The 27892-nt window shown below is 42.4% G+C and overlaps 2 protein-coding genes across 18 annotated transcripts in view; one reads left to right on the top strand and one right to left on the bottom strand.

Annotated features, from left to right (window-relative positions):
* The window catches only part of PRIMPOL (primase and DNA directed polymerase), a 39542-nt gene extending 30377 nt beyond the window's left edge, over positions 1-9165 (bottom strand). For 5 of the 13 annotated variants that reach the window (XM_036299104.1, XM_036299114.1, XM_036299117.1 and 2 more), the window contains exons 1-6: positions 9037-9153; positions 5694-5807; positions 4631-4768; positions 3987-4225; positions 991-1088; positions 204-333 (exon numbers count right to left, since the gene is read on the bottom strand). In XM_036299104.1, the coding sequence (XP_036154997.1) occupies positions 204-333; positions 991-1088; positions 3987-4166 (408 nt within the window). In that variant the 5' untranslated portion in view covers positions 4167-4225; positions 4631-4768; positions 5694-5807; positions 9037-9153. Of the gene's footprint in view, positions 1-203; positions 334-990; positions 1089-3986; positions 4226-4630; positions 4769-5693; positions 5808-8075; positions 8148-9036 lie in introns of those variants that run through there. The other 8 variants (XM_036299105.1, XM_036299106.1, XM_036299109.1 and 5 more) reach the window with 8 other exon arrangements.
* A 107-nt stretch (positions 9166-9272) lies between these two features.
* CASP3 (caspase 3) lies at positions 9273-26019 on the top strand. Of its 5 annotated transcripts, none has more exons than XM_036298331.1 (8): positions 9279-9416; positions 15641-15850; positions 16472-16539; positions 18402-18526; positions 21979-22107; positions 22453-22628; positions 23141-23261; positions 24298-26019. In XM_036298331.1, the coding sequence occupies exons 3-8, from the start codon at positions 16487-16489 to the stop codon at positions 24525-24527; spliced, it is 834 nt and encodes a 277-aa protein (XP_036154224.1). In that variant the 5' UTR covers positions 9279-9416; positions 15641-15850; positions 16472-16486; the 3' UTR covers positions 24528-26019. The 5 variants fall into 5 exon arrangements, with proteins under 5 accessions (XP_036154228.1, XP_036154224.1, XP_036154225.1 ...); XM_036298332.1 differs by having other exon boundaries at positions 18163-18526; XM_036298335.1 differs by lacking the exon at positions 15641-15850 and having other exon boundaries at positions 9273-9416.
* Positions 26020-27892: the final 1873 nt, after the last annotated feature.

Below are 27892 nucleotides of genomic sequence, written 5' to 3'. Positions count from 1 at the left end.
TCTTTGTTCAAAGCTTTGTCTGGCTTCACTCATTATTTCAAATCAGTTAAACCTGAAAATGAGTGAAAATTAAGTTAGTTATCAGCTGTTAGAGTGTGCATATATTTTTTGGAATATATATTACATAGGCTAGAGTCACTTAATGAATAAAAATAAAGAGAGACAGATGGATTTAAGGAAAAAAACCTGAGTCTGTAAATTACCTCAATGAGTAATGCAACCATCTTTTTTCCATCAGCTCCAGGATTGGCAAGTTTGTTAAATTCCAGATCAAAATAGAGCTTGCAAACAGCATTTTCAGGAATGACTTCATAGCAGTGTAAGAGATGTTTTCTAAATTGAATAGTTCATGATTGTTAGGTTTGAATCTTATACTTTTTAAATCACAGAACCTGATCTTATATCTCAAGATACTATATTAGCTGTTTTAATTACATATAACTAAATATCTATATATATATAAAAGCCTGGGTTGCAGGCTCAATCCCCAGTGGGGAAAGTGCAGGAGATAGCCGATTAATGATTTTATCACTGACATTTCTATCTCTCTCTCTCCCTCTCTCCTCCTCTCCCTTCCTCTCTGAAGTCAATAAAAAATAACTTTTAAAAATAATAATAATAGATGCTGACTTGATAAAGAAAGGATAACTTGTGCTAAATGAAGAGTGGATGGTTTCCCCACAAATATAAAGTTTGTAGTAATCTGAACAAGGAAAAATGATGAGGGAATTGTGTCATCAAGGGGCACGTGTAGTACAGAACCTACACACACACACACACACACACACACTTTCTTCTCCCAGCACCTGGTGAGATAATTCAATGTTGTGACAAGGAGGAAGCTCCAGAATTCAATTCTAATAGTAAAAGGATAGTAACTAATTATGTGATTGAGAACCATCAAAGCTAATTCAGTCTGAATTCATTTCACATACATTACTAGATGAAGGAAATGTAACTTTAATGTGCTGTCCTTTACAAACTACTTACCGGGATTTATAATGAAACCAAAGCTGAACGTAGCTTGTTACAAGGTAAATACGTTGTCCATCGCCCACTTCGCATTCCAAAGCAAATACATGGACATCCTTTGTAAAATTAAAAAAATTCAAAAACTAATAAAATGAAAATCTAAAGTCAACTATAGCTATTAAATGTCCATAAAGAGTTTTACTATTCAAATTGTCAAACATGGAATTTGAACATTTTATTAAACATATTATTAAAAACAAGAGAAATAATCTCTAGATCTATGCCCATCAAAATCTAGTTATTTGTATTTATTTATTTTTAGTCACTCAAGTAATGCATATGTAAGGCAGAAATTAGAATATTCAAGTTAAAAAGAGAAAGAAAAAAATCAGTTTTCAATCAGTCTAGTTTGACTTTCTATTATAATTGTATTTGCTAATTTATGAAATTAAACTTATTTTTTAAAATTAAACATCATAAATGATTTGGGATAAATTAATAATTCTTTAGTACATATAAAACATGTGGAAAACAATTTTTAAATGAAATATTCATAAGTTAATCTTAAAAGCTTAAAGGAAGTTTTAAAATGCTTAATTTTAACAAGCAACTATAAATTGTCTTTTCTATGAGAAACCAATCTTCTTTAAGTTAATTGCTGTGGCACATGGTATAACTGTGTCTGCTGCCATAGAGAGTTTCTCCCAACAAAGGAAAACTCGATTCCTCTGTCCCCTTTTAGCGAAAGGCAGCTGTTGAGCCTAAAGAAACTAACTTCCATTTTCATGCGTGAGAAATGCTAGGAGCACTAGGTGGCCTGATCGATTAACATCTTCCTGAAATAAACTTTCTAGGCTGCCGACTGTTTAAGTGCAGCCACCATATGCCTCTGTGTGTTTTTTAATTCAAGATCAAATGAATCTGCCAGTATTTACACTTCTGATACCTGAATGTGGTTTACACAGAACAAGCATGAAAAGTGTTCCTTATGTTTCCCAAACTATATGATAAGATCTGAGTGAGCCTCTCCTTACACAGCAAAGGGGCCTTGTCTTAAACTTTCAGCACTGAGTTTTTGTACAGCATCAATGATCAGAACCACAATATATTGATGCTAGATTTCATAAATGCATCTTTTCATTACACAGCTGACCTTTAAACAATGCAGGGGTTAGGGCACCGACACCCATACAGTCAAAAATCTGTGTCTAACTTTTGACTCCCCAAAAACTTGACTAATAGCCTTTTGGTGACCAGAAGTCTTACCAATAACAAAAACAGTTGATTAACACAGATTCTGAACACGTACAGGCACAGCTTATTTTATTGCCCTTCAGATGTGTGTCATACAAGTTGAAAGCAACACCCGACAGCAGCAAAAAGATTATGACCAGCTTTACTGAGAGAAACTCACTTTAGTGCGGGGGTCTAGGACCAAACCCGTAATAGCTGAGGTATGCCGGTACTATATTCCATATTTTTACCATAAAGTAAGCTAGCAAAAAGAAAATGTTATCAGGAACATTATAAAGGTGAGAAAGTGCATTCACAGTGTATACTGAAGAAATCCAGGAACAAGTGAACCCACACAATTCAAACCTGTTATTCAAGGGTCACCTGCGCTTCTTTTTATTCCCCACAATGCCCCTAGAACAAATGTGTGCAAAACACATCTGATTTGCCCTAACCAGTTTGGCTCAGTGGATAGAGCGTCAGCCTGGGGACTGAAAGGTCCCAGGTTTGATTCTGGCCAAGGGCATGTACCTTGGTTGCGGGCACATCCCCAGTAGGAGGTGTGCAAGAGGCAGCTGATCGATGTTTCTAACTCTCTATCCCTCTCCCTTCCTCTCTGTAAAAAATCAATAAAATATATATTTTTAAAAAACCCAACACATCTGATTTGGGTTATTTTTGAGCATCACATCCTTTGTGAGGCTAGCTGCTCTTCTCTTCCCACTTGTTGCAAGCTCTTCTCGTCCCACTTGCCCAATGTGTTGGAAACTGTTATGATAAACACACCCTATGACTCCCAAGCACAGAAGGAGATAGTAGAAAGAAACACATGTGTGCACTGGCACTATGATTTAAGTTCCGGAGCTTATTAAATGTAAGCTATAATATTTGAAACATTTTCATTTCCTACTGTTTAAATTCAATTCTCCTTTCCCTAATTTTGTCCTTAAAAAAATCTCATATGCCACTCATTCATTTCCTTGAATTTCTGTATTGTTTTAGTTTTACTCTTAAAAACTCATTCTATTACTTTTCAGTCTACAAACATGGCCACTCTTCCTCTAAGCACCGCTTCATTTACATGTCATTACAATTTTTAAAAATTAATTGGCACTAGACATGTCATTCTTTTTCATTATTAATATAAAGGAAATGGCTAATGACTCGTAGGGATGTTTTTCCCAAATCATGTGATATTAAGATCACAATTAAATTCTTTTGGTTGCGCCAAAACCGGTTTGGCTCAGTGGATAGAGCAGCCGTGGGCAAACTACGGCCCGAGGGCCGGATCCGGCCCGTTTGAAATGAATAAAACTAAAAAAAAAAAAAAAAAGACCATACTCTTTTATGTAATGATGTTTACTTTGAATTTATATTAGTTCACACAAACACTCCATCCATGCTTTTGTTCTGGCCCTCCGGTCCAGTTTAAGAACCCATTGTGGCCCTCGAGTCAAAAAGTTTGCCGACTCCTGGGATAGAGCATCGGCCTGCGAACTGAAAGGTCCCAGGTTCGATTCCGGTCAAGGGCATGTACCTTGGTTGCGGGCACATCCCCAGGGGGAGGTGTGCAGGAGGCAGCTGATCGATGTTTCTAACTCTTCATCTCTCTCCCTTCCTCTCTGTAAAAAATTAATAAAATATTTTTTTAAAAAAATAAAAAATAAATAAATTCTTTTGGTTGCTATGTGGCCTGAAATAAAGACACACTTGATTTTTTTTTTTCTTTTAGAAATTGTTAAGTTATAGTAGCTCTAAAAACAAGGAGATGAAAACATTACCTCTTTGCAGCTTTTAACAAAATTAAAAGCCTGAGTTTGGCGAGGAAATAGTTTCCAAATAGAGGGCGGCTCTTCTGGCTTGGACAGCCTGGGCCTGTACACTGAGGACAAGGGCTTCCTTTCATAACGGGATGCTCGCTCTTCAATTTGCTTCAGTTTTGCTTCCCATCTTCTCTTCATGGGGTCAGAAGTGTGGGGAGACCAAGTCCTATCCCATGTAAGATGGCTACCCTTTACACCTAAAACAAACACACACACAGGGACATCAGTGTCTTTGTTTAGGATAAATTGTTTGGTAAAACTTCAAAACGCATTTTCGACTCTGCTTTCTATTGTATGTTTTGCATGAAGTTTTCATGTGAACGAGAACGGAGCTGGTTACCAGAAACTGTTAGATCCAGGTCTCACATCTAACAATTTGTGGTTTTGGACAATCTCCCTGAATCTTCCTCACCTGCAGAATGGGAACCAATCTCTTTTTTAATACTTTACGTAGTTACCTTGAGGATAAATACATAAGACTTATGAAAACGTTTTGTAAATTTCAAGGCCTCATGTAGATGTGTTTTTGTATCATTACGGTTTCCATTATGACCATTTTATTGCATCAGATGCTCTCCACCTTCCCCAGCTGGTGCTCCTACCTTGGCCATCACTCTTGTGCTATGGTGAGTGTAGAGTTCATTTCTAGGTTCCACTGTGCAGTTCAGAGCTCCCTTTTCTTCTGTTTCTCTTCAATGCTCTCAACACAACTGCTCGTTGGGAGGATAACTCAGCGTATACTATAAATGTGAAATACAATATTGGCTAGTTTTGCTTTGCAATGTCTATAGTAATCATAAGGATGATTTTAAAAAGGAATAAATAAATCTTCTGTCTGTTAATTTAATGACTGTGTGAATGACTGCATTTTAACTCTTGTTTATTAGTGACATTTGTTTTTGTTTGCATACAATACTTTCATGTTAGCCACACCAAGGTAAGAAATCAGGCAACACTTTTCCAATCTGGGATTATGGTTTACTTACAAAGGAAAAGGGATATGTTTTTAGAAGGGTTATGAGTGCGTATGAGTTTGTGTGTGCACGCGGGGGGGGGGGGGGGTGGTGCTGTAGATTGAAAATGGCCACCAATTCTTTGCCATTCCTCTCATCAAGAGATGCCATCTAAGCCCATTCCCATACTGACTCAGCTTGGACATGTGACTTGCTTAGGCCACATTACATCAACGAATGTAAAGCAAACAGAGGGTTAATAAGTGCATGGCATTGAATGTGGCGATCTTGGCGTCCCTTCCTTGAGACTGTCATGCTATAACTAGCCTCAGGGAGGATAAAAGCCACCTGGAGGAGAACCAAGGTACCCCAGCTAACAGCCAGTACCAACTCTCAGATGATATGAGTTAAGCCATTTTGGATTATCCAACCATCATCAGAATTCAATGCATGAGTGAGCCCAAGTAAATTCAGGTGAGACCTGCTAAAGAACTGCCCAGGCAACCCACAGAACTGTAAAAAAAAAATCTGTTGTTTTTTTAAAGCCAGTAAGTTTTGGCCTGCTTTTCATACAGAAATACATAACTGATAATAGTTTCCCTCTTCATTGATAACATTTATATCATAATTTGTCTATGTTGAAAAACAGGATATTAGTTTAAGTGAAATAATAATATATACTAAAGTATTTCAGGGTAAAATTCCTGTTTACCTTTGGCACTTTCTAGTACTTGTACTTATCAAGTTGATAGTCTCTTGAATTTTAGCAGAAAACTCTGAGACAGCACAAACTCACAGTATTCCCTGGAAGAAAAAAATAATCACCCTAAAAGATTAAGAGAGGGTAGGAATGAATGTCATGACATGGTTAAAAAAAGAAAAAAGTTATTATCCATAGATTCCAATCTGACTTCAAACATAGCAGACCTAAGATTCTTCTCTCCAAGTTACAGCTAATCCACATGAAAATTATAAACCAAGAAGCAGAAATATAGTTCTAAAGGTATCAACATAAATTTCATAACCGATATGCTTAGGAAAGTAATGTAATTTCATTGGATTGAAGAAATGGGGCAATTTTTAATAAAACTGCTTTAGTTTTTGTTTTTTTTCAATACAAAGTGGTGTGACTCCTTATTGCTAGATTCTGAGTATTCAGTTCACTTTAATCTGCTTCACATACAGATAAAAATCCCCCACATTTAGACAACCTAATTGAGAAACCAACTTTTCTTCTGTGAAATCTGACTTTTAAGAAAGCCCACAGATTACTTAATGAAGAACATAAACACAGAATGCAATCAGATGCGAATTACAGCTCATGTACCTAGCCCATAACTGACAAGGAAAAACCATGTGGATATTCACACTTAGTGGGACACTGACATCACAAGAAACGGTTTTGATTTTGTAAAATTATTGGTATGACCATGGGACTGTGTCATACTTGCAAGTCATGGAGTCATAGTGGAAAACCAGTTTAGCACTTATTGGACTGAGAAAACCATAAATGTCAACAGAGAAAAAAGAGAAGTTCAATATACGTTACTAGAGGCCCGGTGCACAAAATTCGTGCAAGGGCCTTGGCCCTCGCAGCCCAGCCCACTGGTCGTTCAGGAAGGTCACTCCCCTGTCCAGTCTAATTAGCGTATTAGCTCTTTATTATACAGGATACCCTCATGTGCTTTGCACAGTTTGAAACTTTTAACAGCTGGGTTGAGGGCTAGAAGACAACTGGAGGTGGGACTATTCCCGCAGGAGGGCTGGAGGACACAGCAGAGGCCATGGAGAACAGGAATGCATCAGGCATTCTGGTTGTGGACTACCATATTCCTCACGCCTACCCTCTGCGGGAACCATTTCAGAAACACCTGTAATTCCTGGTGGGGAAAGAGTTCTGTTTCACTTTTACATAATTGTACAGCAAAACCGCTTTTCACATAGGGACCGTAACTATTTTTATTTAAGTTTCCAAATTCCAAAGAAAAGTATTTGTGGTATTTTAAAACAGTAGGCTTTAAGAGCACTATTATTTATTTCTAAACATTGCACCAGAATTTTTATTTAATCGTGTTTGATACTGATTTTACAACTAAAGGTGGTCAGGATAAAAGGCTAGCTTCTGCTAAAATGATTAGAGGAACTATAGGTTCTGGAGAAGGGGAAGTGGGGAGTGAGGTGGAGAGATGACAGATGAAAAAGCTAAACAGCCCGGTTTCCCTCGGTTTATGCCTAGACTTGCCTGCTGTGCCACTTGGCCTGGTACCCAGGCACAGTTGGACAAGGGGGCGAGTGCTTCCTGACAACTGGCTCCGCGGGAGATCTGAGGCCTGCCTTGCCATGGTGTGCCCAGCCCAGTTTTCCTGCTTGTTTGTTTAATCACGAGCCAATTCTTATTCCCCAACTCCAACTTTTCCCTCTGCCCCAAGAATAGATACATCAGTATTTTGTGTTCTCTGGCATTTATGTTCTAGTTCTAGTATTTAGTAAGGTTCTGGTACTGGGCAATGTTTTCTTACTATAATCCTTTTATGGCCTTTTGGAATACATTTATGCTATTTCTCCCACTGCTAAACTTTTCAAAATAAAGTATGTGATTAAAATTCACTCCCAGTAACAGTATTATAGAAATTTGCTTTCCAGAGGAGTAACGCCTTAAGAAGTTAAGTAAAACCAATTCACTGACTTTTGGGTCTTCCTCACTTTAATCACTTCACCTGCCTGTTTTTGAACAGAAGTAACTCCTATTTAAATTTCCCAAAAGTCTCCTATCAGGGATAGGACACACTGTCCTTTTCCAGTCCCTTCTTCCCACTATCTCCAGAGGGTCTCCCAGCCAAAAAGCCTAACTCTGCCTGACTCATCACCCTGAAGTCCATTTTCATACCTCTGCATAGAAACACTCACTCATGACTCGGAGCATCCCTCAATGCACTTTTGCTTTACCGCAAGAAGACCCAGCTCCAGAATCCAGCCCTAAACCAGTTACCCAGTTTATGTCTTGTTGCCCAGCCTTCTCCCCTAATAAAAATGATAATGACCACTCACTCCCTGCACCTGGCCACTCCCAGGCCCACGTGCCTGTTGCACTCACCGGTCATGCCCACTTGCCTTTCCCACAGTCTTTCCCTTCACCGCTCAGGTCAAGTTCTGCCACCTGCGGGGCCTTTTATAAAAAGAAATTGCTGTACTGACTCATCAGACAGTGCCTCCAGCCACAAGACCAAGTAAATTAGTGTAATTTAAGGGAAAACAGAAAACTGCTGCTGCTGTCTGATCGGGAGCATCGTTTTGGTAAGAAAGCTTAGCCCGGGGAGGGTCTGGGCATAGCAAAGGGCTGATATGCCGGCGCCTTCCTTAGGAGCCACTGTATGCGAACCATGGTCAGGAGTGGGAGTGGGTCCCGTCCTCCCGTTTTACTGCAGCAACAAGAAAAGGGCTGCCTGCACTGGTCCCCGCTCAATTTGGGAGAGATTAAGGAAGGCCTACATGTTATTCCTGGGGCCCGAGTTGAACTCCTGTAACAAAAAGCAAACCACTTCACCTTTCTTGAAGCCTGCGCGGGGACTGGAATGCACCCCTCCGGGGGTTGTTGAAAGAATAAAATAAGAAAATGTGTGGCAATGTAAGAGCACAGAACAAGCACTCCGCAAGTGGTAGCCACGTATGTAACACCCCAGATTCATGCACAAAACACAGGCCCCCCGACTTGGGCCGGAATGGGCAGTAACAGTGCCGGGCCCGTGGGTTCTTCGCGCGGGAGCCCTGGTTTGTCAGAATGTCACGAACCCCTTGAATTTTGATTCTGAACTTGGCTGTCCAATGCGCTGGTACACTCTTCAACGAAAACAATTCCGAGTTTGCATCCAGGCCAGGAACGCCTAGACCCGAACGTGGCGGGAAACCCGGGGGAGGGAGGGGGCGGGGCAGAGGACGCCGGGGCGGGTCGGGGCCCGCTCCCTTCCTCCCCGAGTTCAGACCGGGCGTCAGGCCCGCCTTGCTCCCCTTCCCTCTGCCCCGGGGCCCGACGCGGCCATCAGGTCGCCCCCCTTTACCTCCAGAAACCCGCTTCCTGGGCGGGAGGCCCTGCCTCCACGGCGGCCGCCGCAACCCGGGGAGGCCGGATTGCGGTCTTCAAATAGCGCGCGGGGCTCGCATCCGGGGCAGGAAGGCGGGGGCGCGCGGGCCTATGAGAGCGGCGGGGGCGGGGCGCGCGGGCCTATGAGAGCGGCGGGGGCGGGGCGCGCGCGGGCCTATGAGAGCGGCGGGGCCCGAGGGGTGGGACCCAGCCTGGTATCTGGACGCGGGCCTCTTGCCGCGTAATCCGAGCGGAGACGGAGCCGGGAGGCTGCCCCGCGGAGGCCGGGCTGTGCCGAGGCTGGAGCTGTGCGGAGCCTGCGCGGAGGCTGTGCGGCGGCTGTGCGCGGGCTGTGCGGTGAGTGCTGCCCGCGGCCCTTCTCGCGCGGGGCCGGCGGTCCGCCCGCTCCCTCCATCCTCCCAAGCCCAGCTCCCCCGCGGGGACCAGCCCGGGCCTGCAGCTGCTCCAGGGTGGCGGAGGCGAAGGGCTCGAACCGGGCCGCGGACCTTTTGTTTTGCCACGACGGGGGTTGCGAGGACTTGCACTGAGGCCCGCGGCGCGGGAGCCCCTGGATGGTGGGAGGTGGGAGGCCGGGCGGGGAGCGTGGAGGCCGGACAGCGGAGACCGGGCTGGGGATGCCGAGCCGGGGAGGACGGGAGGATCCAGAGGCCGGGCCAGGAGCGTCCAGGCCGGTGGTGAGGGGCAGGGAGGCGGGCGGGCGAGCGGGCGGGAAGCAGGAGGCTGCACCCGAGGCGGGGTAGCGGGAGGCTGGGTCCCGGGCGGGAGGCAGCGGGCGCTTGGGGAGTGAGAGTGGCCAGCAGTGCGGGCTGAGACTTGGATCGGGAAGGTGCCGAGGAAGATCGGCGACCAGAAACAATGGCCAGAGGGCAGGAGGCCTCGGGCGGGAGGCGGGTGTGGTGCCGCCGTCGATGGGGCGCTGGCCCTGCGGCTGACCCTCCGTTTATTGGGCTGCGTTGTGGTCTCGGCTCTGTTCTGTCTCAGCTTCGATTTTCTCGCGTTAATTGTGTGACTCAGTTTTCCGGCGAAGTCATTGGAAGCCTTAAACTCCAATTCCTTCCGAGACCTCGTGAATCCTTGCAGCTCATTCATCCAGTGGCTTTGTATCCGAGGCCAAAGTCACCGGGGAGCTGCTTTGAACCCCACCCCCATCTACTCTCACCCCCACCCCCATCTACTCTCACCCCCACCCCATCTACTCTCACCCCCACCCCATCTACTCTCACCCCCACCCCCTCTACTCTCACCCCCCCACCCCCATCTACTCTCACCCCCCAACCCCCTCCCAGGCCACGTGGAGGAAGAGGGTCACTGTTTTCAGTGTGTCCTGTTCTCCAGGCATCTGCTGCTTTCCTGGTGACACCCAAACCAACAAACCGGGAACCAATCTCTTGACTCTTTCTCAGCTCCTTCCCCATTTAGCCACCCAACCACCTTGACCTCCTGTATGTCCACTAGATCTGTCTGCTTCTTTCTATCACTGACTTAAGCCACCCGAGGCTCTCACCTGGTTACAGGTCTCCATGCTTCCAGACCTTCTGCCCGCCCCCCCTCCCTACTCTTGATAGCACAGGCCGAGGGGTCTTTACAAAATAAAAACCTAGAACGAATTTCCTTTGCCCGAATGATAAACCCAGTCTCTTAATGCGTTTAACAAAGCCAAGCCCAGGTTGGCTCCTTGGTCCCCTCCCCCACCTTATCTTTTGTTATAGGGCCTTTTCACTTTCCTCATAGCCATGCATTTGTTTTGTTTTTGTTAATCCTCCCTTGAGGATATTTTTCCATTGACTTTTAGGGAGAGTAGAAAGGAGGGGGAAGAGACAAAGAGACACATCAATTGGTTGCCTCCCACAGCCCCAACCAGGGCGGGCAATCTAGCCTGCAGTGGGTACATGCCCTTCAAGGGAATCGAACCCGGGACCCTTCTGTCCACAGGCGGTAGCTCTATCCACTGAGCCAAACAGGCCAGGGCAGCCATATGGACCTTCATACTTGTTCTCTGCCTGAAACACTTGCATTCCCTCCCTCCATCACATCACATTTGCTTGAGGAACCCCGTGTATGTTTCTGCTCTTACTAAACACTCCACAGTTTTCCTATTATGTGTCCCTTTTGCATGTGTCACTTCCTAAAAAAAAAGTCATATCCTTTGCAGTTGCTTGTTTACTGGGTTTTTTCCATACCCAGGGCCTGGAACTGTCTACACTGCAGATTTGATTTATGCTTTCTTATTATTACGCCCTATCGAGGAAAGCTAAACTGTTTCAGGATTACTTAGCAAAGTAGAAGATGTGGATCGGAAAGGAATGGTAGAGGTGAAATACGGAGTTGCTGGAACCATGTGAGTGTGCAAGATTGTAACAGGTGCTAGCACGGTGCTTAGCCCAGCCTGTAGCAAAGTGTGCTCAGCCAGTTTGAGTGAAGTGTTGTACATACGTGACCTCTAAGAATGAAACGTAAAGCTTAAGTCATTCCTGTCACAACCTGATTGTTGGTTGAGCTTTGGTTTTGTTCTGCTCTTTTGCAAAAGAAGGCTGTTGAAAGTTATAATGTATTTTAATGAATGGATGGACAGTTTATTGGAGTTTGGCAATAAAACCTGTTCATAGAAAAAAAAAAGAGAGAGAGAGATGAAACTCTGTACCTAATTAAATCAGGTTTTCTTTTACTATCCTGAAAAAAGGCCTTGCCTCTGAAAGACATTTACAATGCTTCTTTGCTGTTTTGCTTTCAAATTTAATTTAACAATCTCTTACCGCTTCATCCCCCTTCTAATGCTAGAAAGCAGTCTTTATTTTCATGAATGGCATTAAATACATTCTGGTGCCTACTTTTAGTTTTTTTAAGCTCTGTTTCACAGATGAGAGCACTGACTGGTGTTTGTGGGGCTAGAAAAGATGTGGGAATTCTTAGACTGTTAGATACTGTTTTGTACACATTTAACAAATATGAATGTAATGGAGGGGGCTAGGGAATAGGTCCTCTGTAGTCAGGACCTGAGGCCTGGTCCCAAGGGCAGCACTCACTAGCTCATCCATAAATTAGGCATAAGTAATACACATGCCTCAGGCGGTGGCTGTGGGTGTAAAATGTGGAATCTGACAATGCTTCGTAAATCTCTATGTAATGTTGTTATTTCTCTGCCTGTTTTGTTCTTGCCTTCAAATTGCTAATAGAGCTTCTGAATTAGGGTGGAATAAGATGACATTATCTGACACAAACTTGACCTTGTCTGACCTCTGCCTGGTTGGGCCACTTTGGAATACCAGTGAGCATTGTGTAAGGCCCACATGGGGATAGGATCTTGGTTTCTCCCATTCCTCGATACCCTCAGGATTTACTACAGAATCTGCACGCAGTTGGTGTTCAGTAGGTTATTATGGGACAAATGAATCAGTGCCCCTGAGACGAACTACTCAGTTTCAGACTTGCTCTGGCGGGCAGTGGTTGCAAACCTGAATCAGCTTCTACTTCCACGGAGGAGCGGTTCTCAGTGGGAGGGAGGAGGCCTTAGAGCAGTGGTTCTCAACCTTGGCCGAACATTAGAATCACCTGGGAATCTTTAAAATCCTGATTTCTGGGCCTCATCCTCCGGAAATTCTGTTTCTTTGTTATGGGGTGGGGCCACAACATTAGTAACAAAGAAACAGAATTTCCGGAGGATGAGGCCCAGAAATCAGGATTTTAAAAAGATTCCCAGGCGATTCTGATGTGCAGCCTTATAGGTTATCTGTGATTTTTATAAAAGGTATCCAAGGTCCTTCACTCTGCCTGAGTGTCATACAACATATGGACTTTCCCATTTCCCCTTTGTCCCCCCAGAAATACTATCTTAGGGCCTCAGAAGAGGGGAAGACAGACCCCTTGCGAGGCTCATGGCTTTGAAGTGGGGAGCACTCTAGTCTGTCTTTTTGGGTTTTGTTTGTATGGCACAACTAAAACTTAATTTTGTTGTATTTAATTTTATTTGCCAGTGGTGTGTTTTCACCTTAATGATAAAATTATTAAAAGATCAACTTCACCAGGCCCAGTGACAATCTCCAGTTTTGGGGCTTCTTAGAAGTCCCTGAAGAAATCAGAGAGCAGATGGGAAACAATTGCAACAGAACCTCTAGCACATTATAGCTGAACCCTTATCCAAACTGCTGTGGAGAGTATGTTCTTTCTGTTTCACTTACTAAATCTGGAAATGTGACAGCTTTTGGGGACTTTGTCCTCTGGCAGGTGATGAATACAGTCCTCGTGTTTTTCATGTTCTTTGGCAGAGCCATGGTCTCCAGAAGTCCTTACGGAAGGTTCCTGTAGAGAGAAATCGAGATTTGAAAATATGTCTTCATGACTTATACTGGCTGCTTAACATGAAATTGGTTATTTTACTTTTTTAGAAGTAACCCAGAAGCATCATAACCATTATTTCTGTTTTCCTTGTTAATTAAAGTAAGCCTACTATGTCCTATCTTTTAAATACGTACATTTTTACTGATTTCGGAGAGGAAGGAAGAGGGAGAAATAGAAACATCAGTGATGACAGAGAATCATTGATCGGCTGCCTCCTGCACGCCCCCTGCTGAGGATCAAGCCCAGAACTTAGGCTTGTGCCCTGACCAGGAATCGGTCTGACTATCCATTTTCATACCAGGGTTTTGTTTTTTCCTTCCTAATTCCCTCCTGGTTCGCAGGTCGACGCTCAACCACTGGCCGACACTGGCCTGGCTACTGCATGCCGTTTCCATGCCTCTGCAGCCCGTTTCTTTCATGTAACTTATGCCTTTTGTCGCCTCTTGATTAGAGCTTCTCGTTAAGGATTTTTGTTTCCTTCCCTGGAAATATCGCTCGTATTACCCTTTCTGTATGTGACTAAGCTGTGTGGACCAGCAGGAGTGTGCCCCTGGAGATAGACACATCCTGGTTTGCATCCTGGCTCTGCCACTTCAAAGTTGCTTAATTGCTCTAAGCATCAGTCGACTGAACTATGAAGTGGGAATCATTATGCCTCAGCATGGAAGGACTGACCAGAAATACATAAATAAATAATCCTTACGGAACAGTGCCTCTTCCCCAGTCTTGCCGGGATGAGCCTGCTAGAGAGGAACTGTTATTACATAACGCTTTGTTCACAACACTCAAGTGACATAGGCATTGTGGTTTTCTGACCTTTTCTTTGGCTAGCTGTTTTGGTAAATCTTAAAAAAAGATTTTTAAGAGATCCATATTCATGGAGATGATTCAAAAGTGAGCAGCGTTAGTTCTTATGTGTCATTTGAGATTTACAACCCATTAGGGCAGAGACCAGGCACCGGAACAGCCTATGTGGGTGACATGTTAGCTGAGTAGGAATCTCTCAGGCTGGTTATACTAATTTAATATCTCATTTTGAAAACTTTACCATTAGCACACTTGCTAACTTTTCATTTTAATACCAGGATTTCGGGGTTTTTTTCCCCCTCCAAATTTTAATACTTCATAATTTCAAGTCAAAATTTCAATTATAGCAAAAAAAACCAAAACTAACTTTTATTCCTCTGCCTTAACTCTGTAGATGATTAATCCTGCTTTCCTTCTTATTGCACTGATTTTTTTTTTTTTTTAATGTTCCCAGTAGGCTGAATGCTATGCTACCAACATAGCAGAAAAAAACTTATTGGGGAAATGTTTTGTGGTCATTTGCACTGATTTTTGAAGTTCTGACTCTTGTAGCTTTAGTGCTAAGTGCTGAAGGACTAGGGACTAGAGGAGATTGAGATTCTAAGACCCGAGTTCTGGTTGTCTCGTTTCAATGGGTAGACGTACTTAGAACTTCTCTGGGGCCTAATGCCCTCAGTATCCTGAATTGATGGAAATAATTACAGACAGCCAGAAACAGTGTTAAGTCACTGCTGTGCCAGGATATGTTTTTAAAACCCCTATTGTATATTTTCCTATTTATGTTTGTCAAATGAAAATGTTCTAAGAACTTAAACTCCTGTTGGCAGCGAGGGCATTAAATTTTCCCCTGGGGGATAATTTGTTTGTCCTTCTAAGATGAGATCACCAGCACAGCTTGCATGCAGCCAGGCATTAGCTAATGGCCGTGAGGTAATGCCGAGTCTGACACCAACTCCTGCAGGCAGAGGGCCCTGCTCCCAGGAGTGGGACTGGTGCCTTTATGTGGGAAAAGCAGATGGTGACAATGAGAGCAAATGTGCAGCTGTCTGATGCAATGAGGATTTTATTTACCGTGACCTAATCTTTTAATAGTGCATGAAGGTCCACTGACACTGTTGCAATATATATTATTCAGATCCTAATAATGAAGGAACAAAAGTACATTACAGTGTTTGTTGCTGAGAAGTCCTTCTCAAATTATTAGACTCTGTTTTAAATCCTATTCTGAAAGAATACATGTTTTTATTTTATTTTAGCCACCAACTACCTTCCTGAAACAAAACTGTCTATCTCATCTCTGCTATCAGAAAGTAGAGATAGGACACCCTATGAAACCAGATAATCCCTGAGATTCCTGTAGGTAGTGCCCGGCACCACACTGAAATCATATCTAGTAATTTTCTTGGCCCGTTTCCCAGTCTTGGACAGTTTTTCCTAACAACCCCCACTGTACGCATGACCTTAAGCCAACGGTCTTCTGGCCTCTTCTGAACTGACCTCTGAGCAAGATTTGAAGCAGCCCAACCCTCCTTGAAAGACTTCTGCGTGTTCTGGCACCCCACATTCACCTGATCCCGCCACCACCGACCACCACCACCTCTCTTTGGCCCACTTCCTCTGGTAGCCCTGTAAGTACCGGAGTGCCCAGTATTTCTCCAGCCCTGCTCTGGCCTGAGATCCAGCCTCTTAACCACCTTTATGTGTGCCTCTGCACCAGCCTTTTACAGCAGGGTGGTCTGTTGAAAGCATGCTGTTTCTCCTGGGCTGAGAACACTCCGTGGTTTCTCCTTGCAGAATCTGAGCTGCCCTTGGCTCCGAAGGTCGCCTTTCCTTCTTCACCTCCCTTTACCGTGCACTGTCTAAACTGGCCTTTCTGCATCGTGAATACACCAGGCGCTTGCAGGACCTCTGTGCTTGCTGGTCCTTCCCCCAGCAAGGACAGCCCCTACTGGGAGCCTTCTTGTCACTTAGCTCTCAGTGTAAATCTGTAATTATCCTTCCTCAGTTAAGAAAGAAAGATTGAGAGAGTAATGGGCTACATTACACACACCTTTACAAAAGATTATTCTCAGGTTTGACTCACAGAAACCTTTACCAGTGCAGGGGAAGCAGAGGGAGGCGTGGCAACCTAATGTGGAAATGTCCATGCTATGTCTTACTTTGGAGAAATAATCTTTGGAATAATTCATATAAGGCAGTGATCGTATAGTGACTGACTTTGATTAATTTCTACTTTCTTTATATTCTAGTTAATAAAAGTATCCATGGATAACACTGACGACTCAGTGGATTCAAAGTCCATCAAGAATTCGGACATGTGAGTATTTCCATGGGATCCATGTAATGAAAGACGGTTGTGATATAGCAAACTAGTGGGGAAGCAGAAAGAGGATGGGGCTGTAAGCCAAGACCCACTTGGCTTTCTACCTCAACAGCTGTGTGGCTTTCCGCATGTTAACCTCTCCCGAGTCTCCTCTTTAAAACAAAGATTTCCCGGGACTGTGGGTAACATTGAGGGGAAGACCAGATCCATTGCTGGGCCCCTACTCGGAAGCCCGTCCCAGAAGCAGAGGGACCTCACAGGAGAGGCAGGACTCAAAGGCTCTGTCCCTCCCCACACTGCTCTGCAGGGCGAGAGGGTTCGTGTTGGGGGTGTTTGGGCCTCCTGTTTGTTTATGGGTTTTAAGACAAATGAAATGCCAATTCTCAATCTGGGGAAAAAATTGCCTAGTTATAAATTATCTTTTACCCTTTATTTTCTCATTCTTTCTGTTTGGGATATTCTGTGTATTAATGCTTCCAATAACCAGCAGATAGAGAAAGGAAAGAGATAAAACTCAAACACTCTTAACTCCTATCTTTATGACCTATTTGAGATCTCTTGTGATACTTTTAATTCTAAAAGTTTATTTCTGGGACCAGTATTATTATTTTGGACTATTCAGGGAATTACAGGCTAATTCTAGTACTAAATAGCAGTATTACAGCAATAGTATTAACAGGTTGCCCATAAGAATTTAGCTATGATTGTTTAGTAAAGGAATTTCCCTAGAAATTAAACTTTGAAATATGAGCTCATTTTAGAGGATTTTCATTTCTTTTTAAACCCATTCAAAATTATTTACACATTTTCATATCTTTTATATCATAGTAGAACATAATTTAATAGCAAATTGCATGGGAGCCCAAAATAGACTTAGGTCTGTTTTGATCCTATGGTATGTTATCATCATGTTCCTAAGCTTTCTGAGTCTCTACTGCGTATCAGGTATGTCCCCTACCAGTCCAACTATTTTATTATTGCCTGTGGAGGAGCATGTACCCTAAGGGGGCAGCAGGAGAGCAGGAGGCGGTGGGGAATTAATTCCGGGACCTATTATCTGTGTGACCTTCAACAAGTCACTCAGCTTTCAGAGTTTGAACTTCCTTATCTGTAGAATGTGACTTCCTTAATTTACAACTTACTGTTCTCACCTTTTCCCAACCACTTTTTTAGAGCTGTGTGTAATGGGCAGTGCTCTCAGATAAAGTGCAGAGTATGTGGTCTGTAGATACCGATGTTTGTTCCTGATTCCTGGTCTAGACCAGGGGTCATGCTTGCACTCTCTTTTGGTCAAGTTCTATTGGAACATAACCACACCTGCTTGTTTAAATATCGCCCTGGGCTACTTTGACCAGCAGAGCGACAGACAGCGTGTGGCCTGCAAGCCTAAAATGCTTAGTATTTGGCCCTTTTTAGGGAAAGTTTGCTGGCCCTGGTCTGGATAATAGAGGTTTTGGGATAAGTGACCTTCAGACAAGCATTTTCCGTTATTTACAATAGTGATTCTATGTATTAATACATTTTTAATTTGTTCAGCTCGTAGGTTTTAAGGAACAATTTAGGAATTGTGATATATATTGTGTTTTAAAGTGAAAAATGTATTTGATGGAATTTTAGTAAAATTGAGAGGAAAGCAGAGTATAGAGATTAAAAGCCTACACTCGGAAGGCCAACACCTACCTTCGGCCTCGGCACTGACACAGCATCTGCGTGACCTTCGGCACATCGCTTAGCCTCGTGGTGGTCATTTCCTCTCTGCGAAAGGGATGCTACAAATGTTCACTGTGCTTCTGTGTGATTCACTTATATCCATGAGAGCTGCAACCTTGGTAAGCTGTTGTTTGATTTCCAAACAGAAAGCCCTTCCATGGCAGCAAATCCATGGACTCTGGAATATCTCTGGACAATACTTACAAGATGGATTACCCTGAAATGGGCTTATGCATCATAATCAATAATAAGAACTTCGATAAAAGTACTGGTATGTGTCATGACCTAATTTTTTTAACTCTTCAAATATTTGTACCATTTATATTTGGTATAATATCAAAGATAGTATTGATGTTATTACACTATGACACAGATTAGCCATGAAGTGGAGATAGAGCAGGATGCTACAGGCTCTATAACACAGATGAACTCTTCTATAGCTAATCTACCATCATCAAAATCTCTCCCTTTTCCAACACCTCGCCTCCTATCGGCCTTGACTTCTATAAATCTTGCTTCTCTGTCCATCTGCCCCCTCTTTTATGCTAATGAAAGGATTACAACAAATAGCAAGTAGTAGTGTTTTTTCTTTCCTGGAACTGCAAGGTACCTCAGAGGTATTGTCTCATCTAATTTTTACAGCAACCCTGAAAAGTAACCACTCTTAGATGCCAAAGGTTAAGCTCCCTGCAGAGTCCCACGGGTAACTTCGTGGCAGAGCTGTCCTCAGCCTTGACGCCTGACCCCAGCCTGCTCTGAGCCCACTTCCTGTTTCTTCACTTCCCGTGTCCTGTTGACTTTTTCCTCTTCCCTGCAAAGATGACAGACTCCCTTCTCAATGAGACCTTTCTTTTGTCCTGCTTCCTCATTAGCTTGGATCTATTTTTTGTCTCCTTTCCTACATCTTAAAAACTTGTGCTTTAAGCTTGCCATCTTCACGTCCTTCCAACCCCCTTAAACCGGTATTCCCTGTTTTCCACTTCCAACACTCTACTGAAACTCCTGTTAGGTTCACCTGGCATGATCACCAGATTCCCTTCTCAGCCTCTACCTTGTACAATTTGGATCTAATAATACCTTTCAGAATTTTTTTAGAGGATTAACAGTAAGTTGTAAAAAACAAAATTCCTCACAATCCTAAAAAGCTAATTAACATGGTGATATATTGCTTGCTATTTTTTCCTTGACAGTTTCTTTCAAAAGTTCATTTTATTCATAATATACAAGCAACATTGTATCCTGCTTGTTCCACTTAAGGTAATATAAGCATATTTTATGGTGCCATATAATTTTTATATCTGATATTTTAATGATTATATAATATTCCACACCCTAAATATACCATCCACTTGATTTGCAAAATTGACCATAAAGTTGAACATTTTGGCTATTTTTGTCAATTTTTTTCACCTATAAATTGATGCTCTGCTAATTCTTTGAATTGGCATATTAAATCCAATTAGAATTAATTTTTATTTAAAGACACTGGAGGCAGCAGATCCAGAGTGGTGGTGAAAATGGCAAGAAGTGGGATTACACTGGAAAGAGAAGCAGGATTTGATGTTAGGTTTGCTATAGAAGTGAGGAGAGGCCAGCCGAAAATAGATGTAAATCTGAATGCACCATTTTTACTGTCTTTATTGCCTATAAATTGAGATGCCATGTTCAGCCATTAGATGTTGTGCCTCCCATTGCTAGTAATGGTTCCCTTCTCCCGTAGAATTTTACATGGAACCCGTGCTTTTATAAAAAAGGTCGTTACTCCACTCTTTCCCTAAAAATACTTAGACCAGCAGCCTGACTTTAGCCTTAGAGTGAGCTTCTCTTCTGCTCGGAGAGTTCAAGGTCAGGTTTTCACAACGATCTCTGGCAGTCTGATGTTTCCTCTTCTACCACTCAGTGCCCACCAACCAGGACCAGAATTCAGTCACCTTGTCACACAGTGCCTGTCCTCAGCCTTTCAGTGTAAAACCTTGGGGAGTTAGCCCTGGCCAGTGTGGCTCGGTTGGGCATTGTCCCTCGCACTGAAAGGTTGCAGGTTTGATTCCCGGCAGGGCACATGCTCTGGTTGCCGCCTTCATCCCTGGCGGGGGGCGTGCAGGAGCCAGCCCATTGTTTCACTTTCACATCGATATTTCTCTCCCCGTCTCCCTTCCTCTCTAAAAATTTTTTAAAGGCCCCTTGGAGATTATAAAGATAATATATGCCCATAATAGAAAATTCAGATTAGCCAAAGAGAAAAATTAAAATCAGTCATAATTACACTACTCATAAATAATATTTTAGAGATACATTCTTTTTTTCATTCATGCATCTTAAATTTACTCAGTTCTAAGGTGTGTTCCCCACAACACTTTAGCATTTTTTTAAATACATATATATACATATACATATACATATACATATATATATATATTTTATTGATTTTTTTTTTCCCAGAGAGGAAGGGAGAGGGATAGAGAGTTAGAAACATCGATGAGAGAGAAACATCAATCAGCTGCCTCCAGCACACCCCCTACTGGGGATGTACCCACAACCAAGGTACATGCCCTTGACTGGAATTGAACCTGGGACCCTTCAGTCCACAGGCCGACGCTCTATCCGCTGAGCCAAACCAGTTAGGGCACACTTTAGCATTTTTAATCTGAGTGCCTGGTACAATCAAACTGTACATTTATGGGAGCCCAGGAAGGACCCTGGGTGGAGGTCTCACACTAGCATTGCTACTGCGGAAAGTTCCTGAGCTCCTGTGCGCTCGTGTCCTACATCTGAACAAATGAAGCCAGTCATAGTACCTGTCGCATGGTGGGTGGGAGGATTAAAGGAGGTTGCCCATGGCAGAATGCCGGTGAACAGTATTAATTGGTAGTGGTTTGTGTTTTCGTTTTGTATTTCTTAAAAAGACATTGTGAAGGTAGCGATGTATATTGAAATAGTGGGGAACATAAAATCAAAGAAATACAGTTCCTCTCAGTGTGTGAGGTTGTGTATTGTTAGATACATATAATTTTTTTCTTTAAAAAATTATTATTGCCCTAGCTGGTTTGGCTCAGTGGACAGAGTGTCATCCTGCGGACCAAAAGGTTCCGGGTTCGAGTCCGGTCAAGGATACGTACCACGGTTGCAGGCTCCTCCCTGGCCCAGGCCCTGGTTGGGGCTAGTGCAGGAGGCAACCAGTAGATGTGTTTCTCTCACATCGATGTTTCTCTCTGTCTTTCCCTCCCTATCTCTTTTTCTCTCCCTAAAGATCAATGAAAAAGTATCCTTGGGTGAGGATTAACAACAACTAACTAACTAAATAAATAAATAAATTTTTTAAGAAGTATTTATTATTCTTTAGTCTTTTTTAAGAAATGACTATTTCCCAGAATTTTATCTACAATAATTTTAATGGCAGCACAGTATTCCATTATATAAACAAGTCATAACATATTTCACCAAATCGCTCTTTAGGCATTTGAGTTGTTGCTGTTGGCACTGTCCAGCAGCTGTGAAAGACATCCTGGTGACTGTAGCACGTTGTCGTCTGCTTACATGATGGCACACTGAAAGCTCACATAGGAAGTATCTCAGATGCTAAGAAATTAAAAAGACTTCGTGTCACTGTGATAAGAATAATTGAATTTATTGTCAATTGTGTGAATCATTGAAAAGTTCATTTCATTTCAGAGCAGTTAATCTTTTTTTAAAAATCCAAATAAAAGTAATGCTTTCTGTTCCAAGGAATGGCATCTCGGTCGGGTACAGATGTTGATGCAGCAAACCTCAGGGAAACATTCACAAAATTGAAATACGAAGTCAGGAACAAAAATGATCTTACCCGAGAGGAAATTGTGGAACTGATGTGCAGCGGTAAGAAATAATTAAAAGAATGCCTCAATGTCCAGTTTTATCCAAGGACAATTTTATTGTCCAAGGTCTAGCTGTGATTATACATGTAATAACAAAACAGAAGAATTGTAGAACTACGCTGTGCATAATCCTACTCTGTGTATCTTATATAGGCAAGATCAGTTATTCGTGCCCAGTCTCTAAAATGGTGTGGGTAGGTTGCTCTGCCCCTAGTTGGGTTTAGATGATCTCTTAGTTCTCTTCCCAGTTTCTTCATCTTATCCCCATATAGTATGTATGAGATTGTTGAATAGAGTTGTGTTCTTTTTTGTTTGTTTGTTTTCTTATTTGTAAACATTTTTCCAGTTTCTAAAGAAGATCATAGCAAGAGGAGCAGTTTTGTTTGCGTGCTTCTAAGCCATGGTGACGAAGGAATAATTTTTGGAACAAATGGACCTGTTGACCTGAGAAAATTAACAAGTTTTTTCCGAGGGGATTACTGTAGAAGTCTAGCTGGAAAGCCCAAACTTTTCATTATTCAGGTAATCTATAACTGAGCAACTTGGCTACAGAGGAACTATTGGGGATTGATTCACTCAATTGTGGATTAGCCAAAAGATTTTTTCCCTGAAGCTACTGAACTATTGCTGCTTTCTTACTCATTTTAACTACCACTAGGAGATACAGAATGAATTTTAATTTTAGACTTGCATCAAAAAGATTCTGCATAGCCCTAACCGGTTTGGCTCACTGGATAGAGCGTCGGCCTGGGGACTGAAGGGTCCCAGGTTCAATTCCGGTCAAGGGCATGTACCTTGGTTGTGGGTACATCCCCAGTAAGGGGTGTGCAGGAGGCAGCTGATCGATGTTTCTCTCTCTTCGATGTTTCTAACTCTTCCTCTCCTTTCCTGTCTGTAAGAAATCAATAAAATATATTTTTAAAAAAAGATTCTGCATAGTTAACATCAACTTTTACATAGCCTTTACATTTCTTAGAAATCAGTTATGTGTGTACACATTTTTAAAAAATGAATGTTTATTCTCTAATGGCTAGGCCTGCCGAGGTACAGAACTGGACTGCGGTATTGAGACTGACAGCAACATTGATGATGACATGGCATGTCAGAAAATACCAGTGGAGGCAGACTTCTTGTATGCGTATTCTACAGCACCTGGTAAGAAGTCACAGACCCTGAATGTTATATGTAGGTTTTAAACAATGGAGAGTATGTTCCAAAGGCTGTCAGTATTTCTATATCCATAAAAAATAGCTAACTTGTTTGTATTTTAGAGTACCTTGACCACAGAAAGGTCTCAAAAAGTGGTTTTTAGCCAAGTTTGGCTAGAAAATAGACATCTATAAGAAAGCAACTTACAGTGTCATTCATGAACCTGATACCAGATAGGATACTGTATTGTAATATAGGCCAACTCATCACTTCACTCACTTCTTGGAATAGGGGAGAGCTATGTTTTCCAGGAATTATTTGGAAGATGGGAAATAAAAAAGTTAAATATGAGTCGTACTTGGAGGGTAGAAGTGGAATGAGGGAAAAGAAATAAAGTAAATGATACACAAACAGGTTATTAGCCTCTGCTTTGTGTGTGTGTGTTGCGCATATCATCATGTAAATAACTGTTGTGCATACAGTTATTTATTCAACTGACTCGGGAGATCACAGAGTTTTGAAGTACAGGATAAATGTATTTTTAGACAGACTTACATTTTCAAATTGATTTTTTTAACCTCTAGGCATTTTTCCAAGTAAAGTATTTCTAAATTAAAAGCAATGAACCCAATAGTTAATCTGAAAAAAGTACAATAAATACACTGTTTCCCGTTGTGGACTTTAATACTCTGTAATGAGTGTATTACACTTTATTCGGGTGTCCTGTAGACAGAGTTAGGACACTCACATGTGTGCATACATAAGCAGTTTATTTCTTGGATAAACCAATAGTCTGATTGAAGACCGTGCTCCTTACAGTGAGCCTTTTGTTTCCTGGTCGAAAGCAGGTTGTGTGCACAACACACGTTTCTGTTGTGTTCTTTCCCCTCAGCGTCATTTCCCCGAAACCAAACGTGTCATTTATTTTTTCCCTTTTGAGGGTTAATAATACCGAGGGAAGTTTATGCTTGCTTTACCTTTATGGTTATATAGAATTTAGAATCAGATACCCATGGTACTTTGGTTATATTTTGCCTTGTAGGTTACTACTCCTGGCGAAATTCAAAGGATGGATCCTGGTTCATCCAGTCGCTTTGTGCGATGCTGAAGCTGTACTCGCACAAGCTGGAGCTCATGCACATCCTCACTCGGGTTAACCGGAAGGTGGCCACAGAATTTGAGTCCTTCTCCTTTGACTCTACTTTTCACGCAAAGAAACAGATTCCATGCATTGTGTCTATGCTCACAAAAGAACTGTATTTTTATCACTAAAGAAATGTATGATTTTTTCTTTTTAGTTTGTTTGCCAAGTGAGGAGAAGGTTTATACTGTGTCTTCCCTCATTTAAATCTACTCTGGTGCTCCCAGGAGTACTTTCATAGCAATAGGGCCACTATGACGCTACCTCAAACTCAGAATCGGGTAGTTGAAATTGAATTTAATTAGGAATAAATAAATGGTAGTGGTACAATTTTGAGAAGAACTGATTGTAAATTAAAAGATCTGATAATTAGCAAGTTTTAGTGGTGCTATGCTCTGAATTTTCAAGTAATTATGGAGTTAAACATTGAGTAACGAATTTCATTGATACTGATATGCTCTCATGTAAGCGTATTCTCGTTTTCGTCAAACTATAGAAATGATGATAGAATAATGTGTGGTGATGGAATAATGTATCCTAGGATTTAGGGGCCATGTGCATGGCCAAGGCATGAGGATCTTGATTTTAGAATAGGTGTCTTTGGATGAATTAGCTGTGTTTTTAGGCCATTTATCTGAGCATATGGTAATGTTTATGCTCAACATGTATTTTGTTGTAAAAATCATGTTTAATATTGAAAAAGAACCTAAATATTTTACTTGAAAGTGTGGACAATCTAAGTTGACACTTTTAAGGCTGAATACATCCTTACTAGCAGGAGAGAGAGTTAGAACTCTCGGGTGCTATACGGCAGCTCATCCACCAGCAGGTTCTCCCGGTTTGTCCCTGAGCAAGCTGAAGAGCTGCTAGTACAAGCCTCCCAAGCAGACCAGCTGATAGCATCGTGCATTGAAGACATTCCATGAGGACACACTAGCATACAACTGATACGATAAACCGTGAAATGTGAGCAGGACATAGTAAATCAGTGCGGGGCACTTTGTCAGTCCAAGGTGGTTTGGGCCTGAGCACAGACAGCGTAGCCATGTAATGAAGGCAGGACCACGGGCTCCGGCTCCAGGAAGAGGACTGTGTGCCTGGAGACCGTCCCAGAGGAGGGCTCTCCAAGACACTGAACCAAATCAGAAACTCTGAAATGGAAGCTTTCCAAAGAAGATGAGAGTCACAACAAAGACCGGAGCGCCCTCTGCAGTAAAATATCTGAGCGTGCTCTCTTCTGCTGAAGTCTGCGATCAAAGGAAATGATGCTGTTATGATTGCTTACTGCTCTCCGAAATGAAAGGGCCATAGTACACAGGACTGAGAAGGCATCCAGTCTTCCCGCTTTGGTGCTTGGTGCCCGGGAAACAAGGTGAGGGAAGCAGCGCAACCATCCCTTCCCTCCCCCGCCACCGCCCAGGAGGCCTGGTTCTCATTCTCAAGCTTCCTTTTGCTCAAAGAAAGCAACTCGCATTTGTAAATGACAGTTTGGTTTTTTTTTACTATGTCTGTAACTTTTTCTAAAGCAGCAGGTAACGGTATCTTAAAGTGTGTTCTATGTGATGATTTTGTAAAGAGTTGCTAATGAATTTTTATTTCAAAATATAAATTCTAACAAAATTACCAACATGGTCAAGCGTCTTTTGTTGTTTTCGTCGTTGTGCTACTAATTGAAGTTAAAATGTTTTTAGCTAATGGCTTTCATTGGAAGGGCCAGATATTTTTGAGAGGGTGGCAGATGAGCAATAGGTAAGCAGGCCTCCGTTCTTCCGGCCCTCGCGGGAGTCCCTGTTCCTAAAATGGCCACGGCCAGGAGGGTACTCGGTTTGCAGAATCACAACCCCTAAATATGGGCATATTTTTTTGTTTGTTTTGTTGCTTTGTGGAAAGGTAACAGTAGAAAGAATATTGCTGAAATGAAACATTTTCCACCACATACGTTTTAAGTATGGCTAGTAAAGGGGGAAATAGAACTTGGGCCATAAGCCAGAAACCACTGAGGGCCACCCCTGGGAGGTGGTGTTGTGACAAGGAAGGTGGTCCCTTTCGATTTTACATACTTAGAAAAGGGATGTAAGAAAGTGTGAGCATGGTTGTTTTAAACTTCTTCCAATATTTCTTTCTTTTTAAGTATTTTTATTGGTTTCAGAGAGGAAGGGAGAGGGGGAGAGAGAGAAACATCAGTGATGAGAGAGAATCACTGATCGGTTGCCTCCTGCACACCCCACACTGGGGATCAAGCCCGCAACCAGGGCATGTGTCCTGACCGGGAATCCAACCCTGACCTCCTGGTTCGTAGGTCAATGCTCAACCACTGAGCCACGCCTACCGGGCTTCTTCCAATATTTCTATACTGAATAGATATTACTTTGAAATCAGAAAACTAAATAAAATTCTCCTGATTGGGAATAGGAGAATCCATCCTATTCCCAATAGGAGGGTGGCATGAATAACGTTTTAAAGACTCAATTTTAAGGCTATAGTTCTGTAGTGTGTTGAGAAAATCAAGCCTGTGCTCATCTCTCTACTATATGAAAAGTCTTAGGTGTGAAAAATAAAAAGACCAACAACTCAATAGAAAAACGGACCAGGACGTGAACAGACAGTTCACAGAGAAAGACCAAGTGTCCCTTACACCCAGGTAAAGAGCTTAAGCTCCATCATAATAAGGGAAATGCACATTAAACTAAGGTGTTACTTGTCATCCATTGGCAAAAATCCTCAAGTTTGATGACATTCTGTTGGCAGGGCAGCGGGGATGCGTTGTCCCAGTGGCGGCAGTGTGAAATGCCGCAGCTCCCTGGGGAGGAGAATCTGACAATACCGATCAGATTACTCACTCTCTGAAGTAACGGTCTCACTTCTTGGAAAGCAAAGTGCCCATACACTTGCACATGTTGCAAAATCATATGCACAATTATTCATGACAACACTGTTTTAATGCTAAAAATGGCAGCAACCCAACTGTAAAGACAAGTTAAATACACGATGGTGCGTCCACACAGTGGAACAGGATTTGCTGCAAAACAGCATGAGGTAGATCAGAGATTGCGATTTATGGTTAAGTGAGAAAGCAGCATGTATGGTTAAGTGAGAAAGATGAAACAGAACACTAGAGAGAGTATACTGTGTTTTGTGTAAAAAGGGAGTTGGGGGGGTTCGGGGGAGGTGTGGATATGAATATGCATTTGCATAAAGAGATACCAGAAGGATTTAAAAATATATAAATGGAAATGGTGGATAGGGGCAGGGGTGGAAGTAAGATTTCTCATGTTTGCTTTTCTATATCATTTTGACTTTTTAAAACCATGTCAGGGTATTACCTGTCTTCAAAAATGGAATTAAAATCAAACAGAAGAGGGGGGTGTCACAAAACTATCTCAGTAACAAGAACATGGGTCAGTACAGGGATAAGGGTGGAGAGGGTGCCATAGTTTCCAACAGCTATGTTATGGGATTTCGTTTAGATTGTTTATTCTCTGTTTTACCTCAACCT

Source organism: Myotis myotis, unplaced genomic scaffold (genome assembly GCF_014108235.1).
Source record: "Myotis myotis isolate mMyoMyo1 unplaced genomic scaffold, mMyoMyo1.p scaffold_m19_p_3, whole genome shotgun sequence".
Lineage (NCBI taxonomy): Eukaryota > Metazoa > Chordata > Mammalia > Chiroptera > Vespertilionidae > Myotis > Myotis myotis.
This window is presented reverse-complemented; position numbering and strand designations above follow the sequence as displayed.

Excerpts from the sequence above, each read along its gene's own strand:
- CASP3 (XM_036298335.1), top strand. The coding sequence starts at position 16,487 with ATGGATAACACTGACGACTCAGTGGATTCAAAGTCCATCAAGAATTCG. Across the intron at positions 22,629-23,140 it reads CCAAACTTTTCATTATTCAG|GCCTGCCGAGGTACAGAACT; the intron begins GTAATCTATAAC and ends TCTAATGGCTAG. Across the intron at positions 23,262-24,297 it reads TGCGTATTCTACAGCACCTG|GTTACTACTCCTGGCGAAAT; the intron begins GTAAGAAGTCAC and ends TTTGCCTTGTAG.